At 39.6% G+C, this 14,200-nt stretch overlaps 1 protein-coding gene across 3 annotated transcripts in view; it reads left to right on the top strand.

The window, feature by feature from the left end:
* LOC109957492 (mitogen-activated protein kinase kinase kinase kinase 4-like) overlaps nt 1–14,200 on the top strand; it is a 74,243-nt gene that overhangs the window by 14,327 nt on the left and 45,716 nt on the right. For all 3 annotated transcript variants that reach the window (XM_020595398.1, XM_020595397.1, XM_020595399.1), the window contains exons 3-8: nt 8,949–9,005; nt 10,813–10,938; nt 11,156–11,266; nt 12,720–12,810; nt 12,973–13,103; nt 14,094–14,148. In XM_020595398.1, coding sequence (XP_020451054.1) covers nt 8,949–9,005; nt 10,813–10,938; nt 11,156–11,266; nt 12,720–12,810; nt 12,973–13,103; nt 14,094–14,148 — 571 coding nt within the window. The remainder of the gene's footprint in view (nt 1–8,948; nt 9,006–10,812; nt 10,939–11,155; nt 11,267–12,719; nt 12,811–12,972; nt 13,104–14,093; nt 14,149–14,200) is intronic.

Genomic DNA, 14,200 nt, shown 5'->3' with positions numbered 1-14,200 from the left:
TGTGTGTGTGTGTGTGTGTGTGTGTGTGTGTGTGTGTGTGTGTGTGTGAGTGAGGTGAAGCAGTCTTTAGTGGTCCCTCTCTCAAAGCACATCAGAGTGAAGCAGAGGCAATGGAAAGGTCTCTGCATCATGCCCGATAAGAGGAAGTTTCCATTAAGTTGTTTTGCCTTACAGGGATTAAAGAAAAATCTCCCTCCGTCCTGCTCCTTTAATGGTTTACGGACACTTTCCTAGTTACCATTCTTCCTCTTTTGTGCTGGTGCCCGCTCTTTTACACCGTTTATTAGTGTGGTGACATCTCCTTTCCCCCCCTTGAAGCTCCAGCTCTTTATTCACTTGTTGCCAGGCATGAATGTTGCATATGTGTGGAAGTGGATTGGAACAATGTGCAACATCCCACTGACACAGTCAGAATATTCACATGACTTAAATACAGTGTGAGTCAGAAGATTTAGTCACATCCTTTCCTGTTGATTCACATCACGCAGTGTTGAACATTAGTTAGCTAAGCCACCTGGACTCAGCTTTTATTTAAAAATGTGTGTGTGTACCCACAGCTCTTATGAAGAATCACAGCATCAAACTTTCCATGTATGGTGACATATGGTTAGGTGATTCAGTGTAGCACGGCTCCTCAATAAGCCCTGATTAATAGTTTTCTTGCAGTCCCTGCCAGTGATGGATCAGATTTTCATACAGTGTCACTGATCCTGGTCCCAGTTGTGCAGTGACCTACCCTTTGATCTCCAGCATCTGCTTGACATGATCCTAGCACTGTGACGGCGCAAACCATCTGCCATGTGCCCACCTGTTTGTTATTTTAAAGGCACAGTTCTAACTGATCAACAGAGAGGAAATATGGTCATACTAGAGAACTCTGTAGAGGAAGTTCCCCTTAAATTTCAGAGCAGACAGCAGAACCAGCACTGTCCTCAAAGCCCTCTAGGACTGCTGCCAAATGACATATCAGAAATCAACAGCAATGTAGAACATAAGGAACATTTTAATTTCTGACAACAGTTAATCAGACTGTTGATCCCTTTGACCCTTGAAGCCCCTTCACTGTCGAGGTCCAGCAGGGTGGGATGTCCTGCATCAAGACTTGACTCTCAGTGATGCACATTTATCAAAGCATTCAGGAACCATGTTCTAGACACACAAACAGAGCACAAAGGAAGACAGAGAATGACGAAACCATGGACTCTTAAATGCAGTTTTAGATTTAGCTTTTGGAGATGTTGTCTTAAGACATTTATGTTAATAGTGTGTATAAAGAGTATATAATAATGTCTAATAGCACTTTTATTCCTCTATCCTTAAGCCAGTGAGTGCACCCACAAAGTAACTTTACACTACTTTATGGTTAGAAATATTGAAAATTTTTATATACCATGTTTGGTACCATTTTGCTGATCTCAAAATACAAAATTTGCTGTTAAAATACAATATTAGAAATCATATAATTTGTTGTAAGAATAATGTGTTCAGTCAAAAGAGTAACAACCTTTAAATTTATCCCCCCAGCTGAGTGATGAGGAGAGTCAAGGGTAAAGAAAATCCTTCAACATGTCACCAGCCCATGAGGAGCTCTCCTCCACTGGGCCATATCCAAATACAGACTCACTAATTCATCACCCTTCAGCTTCATATTCTGACATGGCAAATAGCTAGTCAGCGCAACACAAGTTGCTCAGGACTTTTCTAATTTCATAAATAAGCTGCTGATTGTTGCCGTTGATTTGCATACACCTCTTTATAATAGGTTTGAAACTCTGTGCTTCACTTGCAGTAGCCTCGTGTCTTTGCTGCCTTTTTTTTCCTTTTGTGTGTGTTTAGTTGTAGTGTTGGTTATTGTAGTGTTATTAGTAAAGGTGCACTCGTGGCACGCGAGCTTTGCACATATACAGCAGTCAGACGTAGTTACTATTAGCAAGTGATAGAAATATTTCCCATTGTAAATAAGCTCAAAGTAATGCTGGTGCCTCTCACCCCACAGCATGGTCTGAGGTGACCAAACCTAGGGATGAGGGGGTGGCAGTTCCATGTAAAAGGAAATCACTGTAGAGGGCTGCTCCTGTTTTAAAGCTGTTTTGTAACCACTGCACTAGGAGCACATGCCAAGTATTTGTCTTTTTTCACCGTGGTACTTCACCAAGCGCTGTGGGCATTGGCTCTATTAGACTGAACCAGGAAATGATCCTTTTTCTTCTTTTAATCTGATGAGTTGCTGTTATGACATAAAAGGTGCTGATTCTAAATTCATCACATCATTGCTTCACCACTATAATTAAATATATTATTTTCACAGGGTGCTCCATCTTATGACAAATATATGTCTTTTAAAGTCCAGTGACTTCAGATGAGATCATCATCTTAATGTCTTTAATTCATTTAACCTGCATGGATCATTTGGGAGGTACATCATCCATAGTAATTAGATTAATGCTAAAAATTCAGGATCGGTCATATCAAAGTTGGGTAGTAACTTCATAAACCTAGTTATTTTCTGCATGAGATATGAAAGTCTTCAAATTACATTCCGCTTCCATCCAGCTTTTTGCAGCAGACTCCTTGATTCCCTCAAAGATCAGGTTTGTTCGCTTGGACTGTACTTCCAAATGCTCCATTTTATCCGTTATGGCTATTAAACTCTCACAAGTTTTGTAGACATCATCCCTTGTTTCCTTGGTTTGTATTTTCTGTCACCCATGGCTGCTTTAATCACAGCCACATCTCGCTGGGTAAACTGCAAACTCGTTTTTATCTCTTGTATTTCTCTGGTCATGACGTCGAGTCTCTTGTTATTTGTCTCCATAAGTAGTTGCACAAAACCTTTGAAGTTGTCTTGTTGGTTCAACAGTGCGGTGTACATCTGCTTCTGCTGACTCAACATCTCTGTTACTTGCGCCGCTGAAATATAATCCTCTTCTGCTTCAACATCCTCATTCGCTTCTGATTTATTAGCTCTTTTCCCTCTTGGAGGCATTTTAATAGTTGTAGAATTTGTTCAAAGACTTGAAAATGTAGAAGATGTGAAAAATCGTAGAACAGACAAGAGAAGCAGTAAAAACGTCTGCTCTCCCTTGCAACCCGGAGGTTGCTTGACTTTGTGCAACATCTTAGTAGTGCTTAAGTAGTGCAGGCGTATGTTGTGACTCAAAACATTTGCTGATGTTCAGATAGACCTAGTAATCAGTAAAGTGTGTTCAGTAATGACATAAAATATCATGACTTTGTATTTGATCAGATTAGAAATATTGTTGGCTGATTTGTTTCTTTGGTGAAAATCAGATCACATTTCTTGACCAATTTATGCAGAAAACAATTACTTGTGACTCTACATCAGCCTGGCTGATTAATTGGTTTAGCTTTATTTTCTTGTATTCTCAATCAACCCAGGTCAAATAACTGAAATCACACAATGATATAGAAAGATGGTTTCTCCCTGAGCTGCTTTGCTAAATACATTTCTGTTGTCTGGATAAACAAGTTTATGCTCAAGCAAACACAGCCATTTCGTTTTCTCACTTCTTTTCATATGACTGTGAGGGAGAGTGAGTTATCTTTGAGCTTATACTCTGTATAATGGAAACCAGTCCAGTCTTTTTGACCCCGTTGGACCAGCCAGTGAAGGTTCCATGTGAATGGAATAGTCAAATATGGGTTACTTCCTTTTAACAAAATGTGCACGCTCAGGCATACACATAGATACAGCCTTTAAATGGCACCGTTTGTATGTGCAGTTTAGAGGAGGTGCTGATCAGTGATGCAGTTCATTCACTCACAAAGTACACAAATGTAAACCAACAGAATGCAGAGGAAAACAGAGAAGAGGGTGATGAGAGCATGACGTGGAGACATAAAGATATGAGACAGAAACTTATGGATGAGCAGAGATGTTCTCTCATTTGTCCCCATGCTGTCTGCATTAAAAATGTCACTTTTGTATTTAATTAGCTTAGAGTATGTATGAATATATTATTGTAACCTTTTCACTGACATATTTGTAGTGTATATTCTGTCACCAAGTGTGTGTGTGTGTGTGTGTGTGTCACAGCAAGTGACAGACACATATGGAGAAAGTATTTGTAGCTGGATTTATTGTGTATGTGTTTGACTTCCAGCACCCCACAGCAGCATAATGCCTGTGTGTGTGTGTGTGTGTGTGATTCATTGAACTTCATCAAAGAGACAAAAGTGTGCAAATTTTCTCAAACTTCTTCTGGTAAAGAGCAGAGAGTTAGTTTGAGTGTGTAGGTGTGAGCAAGTGCTGCATATTTTTTTTATAAATAGAAATTTTAACATGTGCAAGTTGTGGTGGCAGCACCAGCAGCAGACAGCCTTGTCTGACAGGACAAGAAGGCTGTTTCTTTATTTATCACTGTCCGTCCAGCGACTGCTTATATGCTACAATTCAGTTGCAATTATGGAGACTATGTCCTCTACTGGGGGACAGAATGAATAGGGTCAGTGAGCTGACACAGTACATTTCACAGTCAATATAATAGAGAGAGATATGAGCTAGGTTTTCACCTGAGGAGTTCAACAGCAGTTTTAAGTTATTGTGACGCATTAATTTTTCTTTCCTTCACTTCTATGGGCTTAGATAGGCTGAAACATTTACACATGGTAACAAAGAGTGAGACATCTTAGGCAACATGAAAAGAAACAATCAGCAGAATGCACAACACTGTTTTTAATGAGTGAGATAATTTGTTTAAACTACCCTGTACTAACTGTATTGATTAGGTAGCTAAATGTATTAGTGAAAGTGACTAACTAAAGCGCTGTCCCCACTATTAAGGGGTTATGCAACAGTATGCAGTACAATACATGCCATGTCCACTAGCTCGTGTAACTTAGTGCAGTCTCTCATTTAGTATTTCTTTCATCGGTTTTTCTGAGAAAATGAAGTGTGTTTTTGGGGTTTTCTTTGCATATTGTAAGATAAACTGGCACCTACTCCAGCAATTATTACAAATTGAAACATTAGTAATTTTTTAAAAAGTTAAACAATTAAGAAAATGTACTTGTTGAGCACAGATAAAACTATATCTATATCCATCCATCTATATATGTATGTGTGTGTGTGTGTGTGTGTATGTATGTATGTATGTATGTATGTATGTATGTATATGTGTGTATATATATATATCATGCAGTTTTTAAATGAAGGTTTTTATTATTAAGGGAAAACAAAATCCAAAACTACAAAGCCCTGTGTGAATAAGTGTTTGCCCCCTAAACCTAATAACTGGTTGGGCCACCCTTAGCAGCAACAACTGCAATCAAGCGTTTTCGATAACTTGCCATGAGTCTTTTACAGCGCTGTGGAGGAATTTTGGCCCACTCATCTTTGCAGAATTGTTGTAAGTCAGCCACATTGGAGGGTTTTCGGGCATGAACTGCCTTTTTAAGGTCATGCCACAGCATCTCAATTGGATTCAGGTCAGGACTTTGACTAGGCCACTCCAAAGTCTTCATTTTGTTTTTCTTCAGCCATTCAGAAGTGGACTTGCTGGTGTGCTTTGGATCATTGTCCTGCTGCAGAACCCAAGTTCGCTTCAGCTTGAGGTCACAAACGGATGGCCGGACATTCTCCTTCAGGATATTTTGGTACACAGCAGAATTCATGGTTCCACTTATCACAGCATGTCTTCCAGGGCCTGAAGCAGCAAAACAGCCCCAGACCATCCCATTACCACCACCATATTTTACTGTTGGTATGATGTTCTTTTTCTGAAATGCGGTGTTACTTTTACGCCACACATAATGGGACACACACCTTCCAAAAAGTTCAACTTTTGTCTCGTCTGTCCACAGAGTATTATCCCAAAAGTCTTGGGGATCATCAAGATGTTTTCTGGCAAAACTGAGACGAGCCTTTATGTTCTTTTTGCTCAGCAGTGGTTTTTGTCTTGGAACTCTGCCATGCAAACCATTTTTGCCCAGTCTCTTTCTTATGGTGGAGTCATGAACACTCACCTTAACTGAGGCAAGTGAGGCCTGCAGTTCTTTGGATGTTGTTGTGGGGTCTTTTGTGACCTCTTGGATGAGTTGTCGCTGTGCTCTTGGGGTAATTTTGGTCGGCCGGCCACTCCTGGGAAGGTTCTCCACTGTTCCATGTTTTCGCCATTTGTGGATAATGGCTCTCACTGTGGTTCGCTGCCGTCCCAAAGCTTTAGAAATGGCTTTATAACCTTTTCCGGACTGATAGAGCTCCATTATTCTCTTTCTCATTTGTTTTTGAATTTCTTTGGATCTCGGCATGATGTCTAGCTTTTGAGGATCTTTTGGTCTACTTCACTTTGTCAGGCAGGTCCTATTTAAGTGATTTCTTGATTGCGAACAGGTGTGGCAAGAGAAATTGAACTCAGGTGCGATAAACCAGTGTTTTGACAGGGGGGCAAACACTTGTTCACACAGGGCTCTATAGTTTTGGATTTTGTTTTCCCTTAATAATAAAAACCTTCATTTAAAAACTGCATGATGTGTTTACTTGTGTTATCTTTGACTAATATATAAATTTGTTTGACGATCTGAAACATTACAGTGTGACAAACATGCAAAAAGATAAGAAATCAGTAAGGGGGCAAACACTTTTTCACACCACTGTACACACACACACACACACACATATATATATATAGATAGATAGATAGATAGATAGATAGCTAGCTAGCTAGATAGATAGATAGATAGATAGATAGCTAGCTACATGACAGTAGTGTTGGGCAAGATTGTTTCAAGCCTGGGTGTTTGCTGACAAATATTAATGGGATTTTGAATGAGGTTTTTTTGTGGAACCGAACACTCAAATACCAGTTTGTCTCTCTATATGGATGCTGAATATTATCTGCACTGGCAGACTTTATGTAGTTTGACTTTATGCAAGTTAACAGGGACAGAAGGGGAGACTTTATGTAAGACTGTGTAAAATAATAGGCTTCATTGAAGTAGTGCACTAAAAAAAGTTGGTGCTCAGTGTGTTTAGCTACCTTATTTTCAAGACGGTGAGTTAGTCACACAGTCCTCTCAGCTGCTGCCCTGATGTTGCGCAGACACTTGGACAAACTCTGGAGCAATAGAGTGCTGTAGCAGTGTGTCCTAAAACCCGGAACTGAGCTAGCAGTTTTGCAGTTTAGTTCCCTCGCCCCCAGCTCAGTGGGTTTTAAATGCCTGAAATAAGGTCTGTGTTAACACAAGGTGAAGGGATTTTCACATTTTACTCTACAACAAAAATGCGCCAGTAAATACACCACTTGTGTTGCTGTTTTTTTTATGCTTTTACTTGTTTATAAAAAGGTGGTTGCTAACAAGTGGTTAAATGAGACTGCAGAGGTTGTCAGGTACATGAAAAGTCATCATGCTGAATTCACATTCATCTACTCACTAGTCCACCTTCACAGCCTCCTTATGTTTATACTTGTGCGCTTGCTAACTGTTCTAAGTGACACAGCCATGATCACCAGGTAGATCAGCTCACACTACGAGGAAAGGGTTTTGTAGATGAGGTAAGTGTACTAAATCTAATTACAATTTGGAACCCGTGGCGGTGACACTGACGTCATGGGACTGTGGTATAGTTTGTTTATAGCCTAACAGTAGATTTTTAAATCTGGTGATTGTATTTGGGCTTCAAAAATTATAAAACCGGTTCACATGTGACGATTATCTTACTGAACAAAACATGTCATAAACTGTTTGTCACAGAGCTTATTTTGTGCAATAATCCAAAAGCCTGTGCAAAAATCCCATTGTTTTTTTGTGGAAGGAACCGGGACGATGCTAACTTCCAGGTTGGCCAACAAAAACATGTCATCCTTACGGCACCCTATCACTGCTCTGAGGGAAGACTGGGAATGTGGTGGAACCAGTGGGAATGGTGTTTCAGGAAAACAGGAAAATAATTGAGTTCAAAACCAAGGACTAACAGCCAAGACCAAAAAAAGGAGGGCGTTCAAAAATAAAATTGAAATTAATAATAAATAGATGTATAAAGTCATTCGATATGGATTATTTAATTAGCCGTATTATTTATTAATGTATTAGGTATATCTTGGAGTTGCGTGATAAGATGAGAGACAGAGAGATTTGGAATTAATGGAACTTTATAGAAGTATTGCTGACTTTACTTCCTGGAAACTCATAAAAACTTCTCTGATATGGAAAGAATAGCTATAGGCATACAGGTTTCAACACCCTGCTATCCACTGTAGTCTGCTATATAATGTGGAAATGAGTCCTGTGAGTAGTATTTCTGCAGCTACAGAGAAAATAAAACCTAAACAGGTTTTTTGTTGTTGTCTATTTTCCAGCTTTCCATCCATCTTTGTTTCAGAGATTTTCTGACTTTTTGTCTGTACCTAAATATTAGCTGACTGATTTAGTATTGTGGGATTTGTCATGCCCTCTAGTCTGTTTCAATCACACACGCGCTCCGAGCCCTGTCATACATCACAGCTTATAGAGTAGCTACTCTAGTATCTTGTCAGCTTTGTGACTCGAGACAAGGTTTTCAATTTTCCCTTTTTCACCTGACTGCACTTTACAGTTCTGACCCTGTCCGCTGGCTCGCCCTGTCTCTCACATCCTGTCTTGTTCTTTCTGACTGTGCTTCTCATGAGAAAATGAAATTATGTAGTCAGAGCTGTGTCTGTCCACAAGTATATCACAAGCCAAGTATTCACTCGAAAGATGTGTTGTAATCTGTTTTACATTATGGTTGTTTCAACCCTTCCTGTGTTCCCCAGTCACATGGTTGTACATGTCAGTGAGTAAATATTAACATTTGAAGAATATTGCTGACAACAGTTGACCACTGTTTTACTATGTTGTTTTTTTCCTGCGTGTTAGCATAACAAAAAACTATGTTGGTTGAAATAATTAATTTTGTTAGGGCTTTTCTGTCGGCGTGATCCTATTTCATTCTTTGTATATCCCACCAGGGTCGCCATGTCAAGACAGGCCAGCTGGCAGCTATCAAGGTCATGGAAGTCACAGAGGTACATTACTTTAAACCACTCCCTCTTTTTTTTTTTTTTTTTTGTTTGTTTTTTTGTCTTAACCTCTTCTCTGAACTATTTCAGTCTGCTTCTTTTGCTTATCTTTGGTAAATATTAAAGTAAAATATCAAGTTTTAGTATTTTCAACCCTGCCAGAACTAATAGACTATTAATTATGCTGTCAAAGTAAATTATACATGACATACTTTTTAGACACATGACCCACACATATTGAATATTACAGTGAGCCGGTGTTGTTCTGTCCTGTGTGGGGGGGGGGGCACACAGATTCTTGTACATGCAAATTTACCAAAGGATTAAATGTTTAATTTGAAGTTGAACTAAAATTTAATTACATTTTTAGTGATTTTTAGTGGTGAGTTTAGCTTGCACTTTTGCATATATTTATTACAGACTAACAGCGTTCTGCCTTGTGGCTGTACAAAGCAACGAACAACTGAGATGTGGAGGCTTTATCAAATACTGTGAGCTACAGATCTAGAGCAACAGTGCAGCAGAATAGAATTAAATTTGGGCTAATAATAGGAGATTGAGAGGGATACTGTGCCATAATGTAGCAAAGCACAGTTTGACAGCAGCGGTTTTGGGAACCGATCAGAGGAATGTGCTTACACATAGCAAAAACTGTAGTCAATTTGTGTGAATTGAAGAGCTTGAATTTGAATGACTTTGGTGGTTGAGCAGGTTCAGGTTTTCACATATCTCATGAAATATCACAACGTTTACCTACGTTAGGGGACTGCCTTCCTGACTTTTCTTTTAGTGGCACCATGAGGTTCAAAATTGTGTGTTTTAGTGAAGACTATTTTTCATTCAGTGGCTTTGTCAAGTCAAAGTTTGTCCAGTGCTTCAGCTGTACTTTGTGTTTAGTGCTTGTCAGCATATTTTTACATAGTAAACTGAAATGTGGGGGGGGTTCGTGTCTTGCCCAAGGACACCGACATGTAGACTGCAGGCACCGAGATTCGACCCTCCAACCCTCCAGTTGGGAGACGACCGCTCTACCCACTGAACCACAGCCGCCCTGAGACTGGGTTATGTAGTTTGCGTGCAGTTTCTGTTGTGTCAGAAAATACTGGTCAGACTTTCTTTCTACTTCACCACAAAGGCACTTACTACAGAACTGGACACCCTGCTTCCTTTGCTGTTGATGAGGCTCTGGGTCCTCTGTGTTGCAGACAAATTCTTAGGCAGGAAATGCTTGGCTATTATCTGCCTTCTGTCTCACACACACACACGCGCGTGCACACATACTGCAGACACAGACAGGAGGCTTTGTGTTTCAGATGGAGGTGAAAGTTCAAACTCTGCCTTGTCATTTTCTCCCCTTCTATCCTGTAGAGATTTAAAGGAGGTCAGTGACTGGGGGAAGCTCTCTGTTGTGTCTTCTTTTCTGATGAACAGCCACATGCAGCTGATGTACCTCTCCCCTCTCTCTTTATCTAGCCTCATTAGGGTTAGAGGCATGGCCATATTTTTTGTGTAAAGTTCATGCATTTCTAAAAGAAGACACAGCTGGAAGTGAGGATTGAGTTCCTCAGAAAGCAGAGGTGTGATACTTGATAGTAGTCTGTGTACCAGCATTAACATCATCTTTGTGTTTAAGTGTATAATGTACTTCATTTAAGCTTACTGGGGGCGAAAATAGAGTTGGAGACTCTCCTTGAAAGGAAAATGTTACTTCAGATGCTGCAATTTAACAGCTTGTTTGGATGCAGAGCAGTCATGCTAACAAGTGGTGTTTTTTATCATCTGAATAAACATCACTTCTATTTGTTATATTTAGGAAGAAGAAGAGGAGATAAAGCTGGAGATCAACATGTTGAAGAGTTATTCCCACCATAGAAACATTGCTACTTATTATGGTGCTTTTATTAAACAAGGTCCTGCTGGACAGGACCACCAGCTCTGGGTTTGTACCTAATGTTTTTTTCTGCTTAAGTTATTAATAAAAAAAATGAAGAAATTGCCTTTTTTTATTTAATAGCCTCTACCCTGCTCGATTAATCCTCTATGAAATTATCACATTTCTGTCATGTTGTTTCATTTTTAGAACGTAATGCAGTAATATTAACGTTATTTTGGCAAGCGTGAGTGTGTGAATGGTGTTTGTCCATATGTCTGTCTAGCTTGTGATGGAGTACTGTGGAGCCGGCTCAGTTACAGACTTGGTCAAGAAGACCAAGGGAAACTGTTTTAAAGAGGACTGGATCGCGTACATCTGCCGAGAAGTGCTGAGGGTGAGTTCAAAGTAACACACTCGCAGCACACATACACATTATACACCCATATCATCACAGTAGTCTTCTCTTAATATCCTCAGTAGAAACACAGGAGTCTCCTAGATAGTCAATGATATGCATTAGTCTGGGTTTCTATTGCTCTGAAGGAGCCAGTGAATTTGACAGCATGGAGCTGTTTGTTGCCAAATTCGTCCATAGCCCAGAATCTAAAATAAAAAGAATGTTATGTTAAGTTGAGAGTTGTAGTGAGTAGCCTTCTCTTTGTAGGTTTTCTTTACACATGCTTTTGTTCTGATGATTCAGCTGGGAGAACTTGGAGTTTCATGCACATGTAAATGCTGGAAATGCTCCAACCACCAGACACATGATATGGTCTGTGCAGAAAATAGTAAATAAATAAATACTCATAAATCCTCCCGCTATACAGTTCTGTAGCATAGGGGGTTATGTACTGTAAATGTGTACCTGATGTTCTGTACAACACTGACAACTATCCCTGTTTTTTTGCATATGCGATGCAGCATTTTAACCCTCAGTTTGCACAAACACACAGACAGGATACACAAAGAATCACCAGTGAACTGCTTCCTGAGGTGCTGTTTTGTAAAGACCCTCTGCAGCACTGGTAAAAGCACAGGTAGTCATTTGCATGTGAATGCAAAGTAGAGGCCAGAAAAGTTGTGCTGTTGTGTAAGAAATATGATGCTGCAGACATGATACGTTTTCATTTTCAGGGCTCAGGATCTCTTTCATGTTTTCCCCCTGTGACTCAGAGGGAATAATTCTTTTTTCATTTATATACATAATAGGCCAGTTTAAAACACGTCTGTAAGATGTTATCATTGAGAGATCACAAGGTCCTGAGAAAGACGCCAGGATGTTTGTAGTCTTTTCTGTCTTGGTGTTTGTGTTTCTGGTTCTAATAACAGACCTACATGTACTTTATATTAACTTTTAGCATTATTTGTCCCTGATGCTGACATTATCAAAGAACTGGGATGATTTAATAATAAAAAAAGAGACACAGGCCTCTGGTCGGTTGCCAGTGCTTTCTTCGCTGCTGTCAGCCATGCTGTCTCCCCATTGTTCAGTATCAACACATACACAGACACTCAGTGTAGCATGGTGAAGTCATGGTCTGAAATAAGACTCACTTCCTCTGTTTATTTAGCCTCCTTTGAAGACACGAGAGTACAGACACATAAACAGTGTCACTGATTGGTAGCTGGTGCTAGTAGGTCACTACCACCTAAAGAGAAACGTTATTTAGGATCATCTTGTTGTCAAGCAGCAAGCTTTAAATACATCCCACTCTTCATTCTGTTTCCCTTAAAAAAATAAATAAAAATGCACAACATTACTCTTTTAGAGAAGTGTTTGAGGCTTCATATTTATAGTCATCATCTGACTCCTCTGTGCTTGTGTGTGTGTGTGTGTGTTTGTCTTCCAGGGTCTTTCCCATCTTCACTCCCATCATGTGATTCACAGAGATATTAAAGGACAAAACGTTTTGCTCACAGAAAACGCCGAAGTCAAACTGGGTATGACGCGCCGACGCTCACGTTGTGGTTTCTCAGACACACACATTCATACCTCCAGGCAAAGCTGCAGAACAGTCATGCATACATAAGTAGCACAACCACAAAGAAGCAATGATTGTGGCAGTTTGGGATGTGAAGTTGTTTTGCATATTTATGTTCCAGTTGACTTTGGAGTGTCTGCTCAACTGGACAGGACCATCGGTCGAAGGAACACCTTCATCGGTACTCCCTATTGGATGGCTCCCGAGGTCATCGCATGTGACGAGAACCCTGAGGCAACATATGACTACAGGGTACTTAATGACACAAATCATCATGTTTTGGCCAGCTTCAGGGACATTGTTGATCTTTTAACATGTTGTTAAAAATAAAATACCCTGACAACTGGGTTACTTCCTTGTTCTTTAGGATCAGTCAGTACAGACCATATGTGATGTTGTCTGAAGCTAAACTAAGAAATAAATCAACCTCACACAAGTACAAGCAGAGACTAGGATGAACTGAACCAAGGCCCCATTTACTGTACACTTGTCATTTCAAGTGTCTCATATCTTAGTTACAACAGACGTTTCATCTTCACAGGCTTGCCCATACAGACAAATGCTTTCACCTGCACGCTGAGTGTTTGTGCTGATCAAGTATCGGTTATTTAATTCACCTTAACTGTTTCCTTCTTGTTTCTAATGACACTGGGAGAATGATTTAAGTGTATCTTCAGCTACCATGATGCTATATAGACAACACACATTGCTTATAATATAGTTACACATTGGAGGAATAAAGACTGGTGAAATAGATGTACTTACAGTTTTTTGATATTCAATAATAATCCACCAAAAGCACATAGTGACTGCAGTTTAAGATTACATCGCCACATTGAACAGGCATATTTTCATCATTATTCATAAAATATTTTATTAGTGACAAAACAACTTTCAAGCAAGTATTTTAATTAAAACATTTTCATTCTCCTGTGAAATTCCACAGAAGCATCTTGAAATGGAAATTCAGCTTTTCTCGATAAAATTACACTAACTTTTGAAGTCCACTACCTCACTGAAAGAAATCCACTGATTTCTTAGATTGTTTTTGTGAAAGGCAAGAGGTTTGGCTTGAAGTCTTGGAAATAGTTTCTGTAACTCTTAGAGGTATACTCCCACACCGTGCACAAATTCATTTACAGTTTGAATTTAAAGAGGATATCCAAAGTTTGCAGGAAATGAACAGAGATCAAGTTAAGCTTTGTGTGTGCACCAACTTTTCCTCATCTCTTTCATTCTCAGAGTGACCTGTGGTCCTTAGGCATCACTGCTTTAGAGATGGCTGAAGGATCCCCTCGTGAGCTAGAAACACACCAACACATACACACATTCTTGACTAATATTTTGAA

Source organism: Monopterus albus, unplaced genomic scaffold, assembly GCF_001952655.1.
Source record: "Monopterus albus unplaced genomic scaffold, M_albus_1.0 scaffold27.1, whole genome shotgun sequence".
Lineage (NCBI taxonomy): Eukaryota > Metazoa > Chordata > Actinopteri > Synbranchiformes > Synbranchidae > Monopterus > Monopterus albus.
This window is presented reverse-complemented; position numbering and strand designations above follow the sequence as displayed.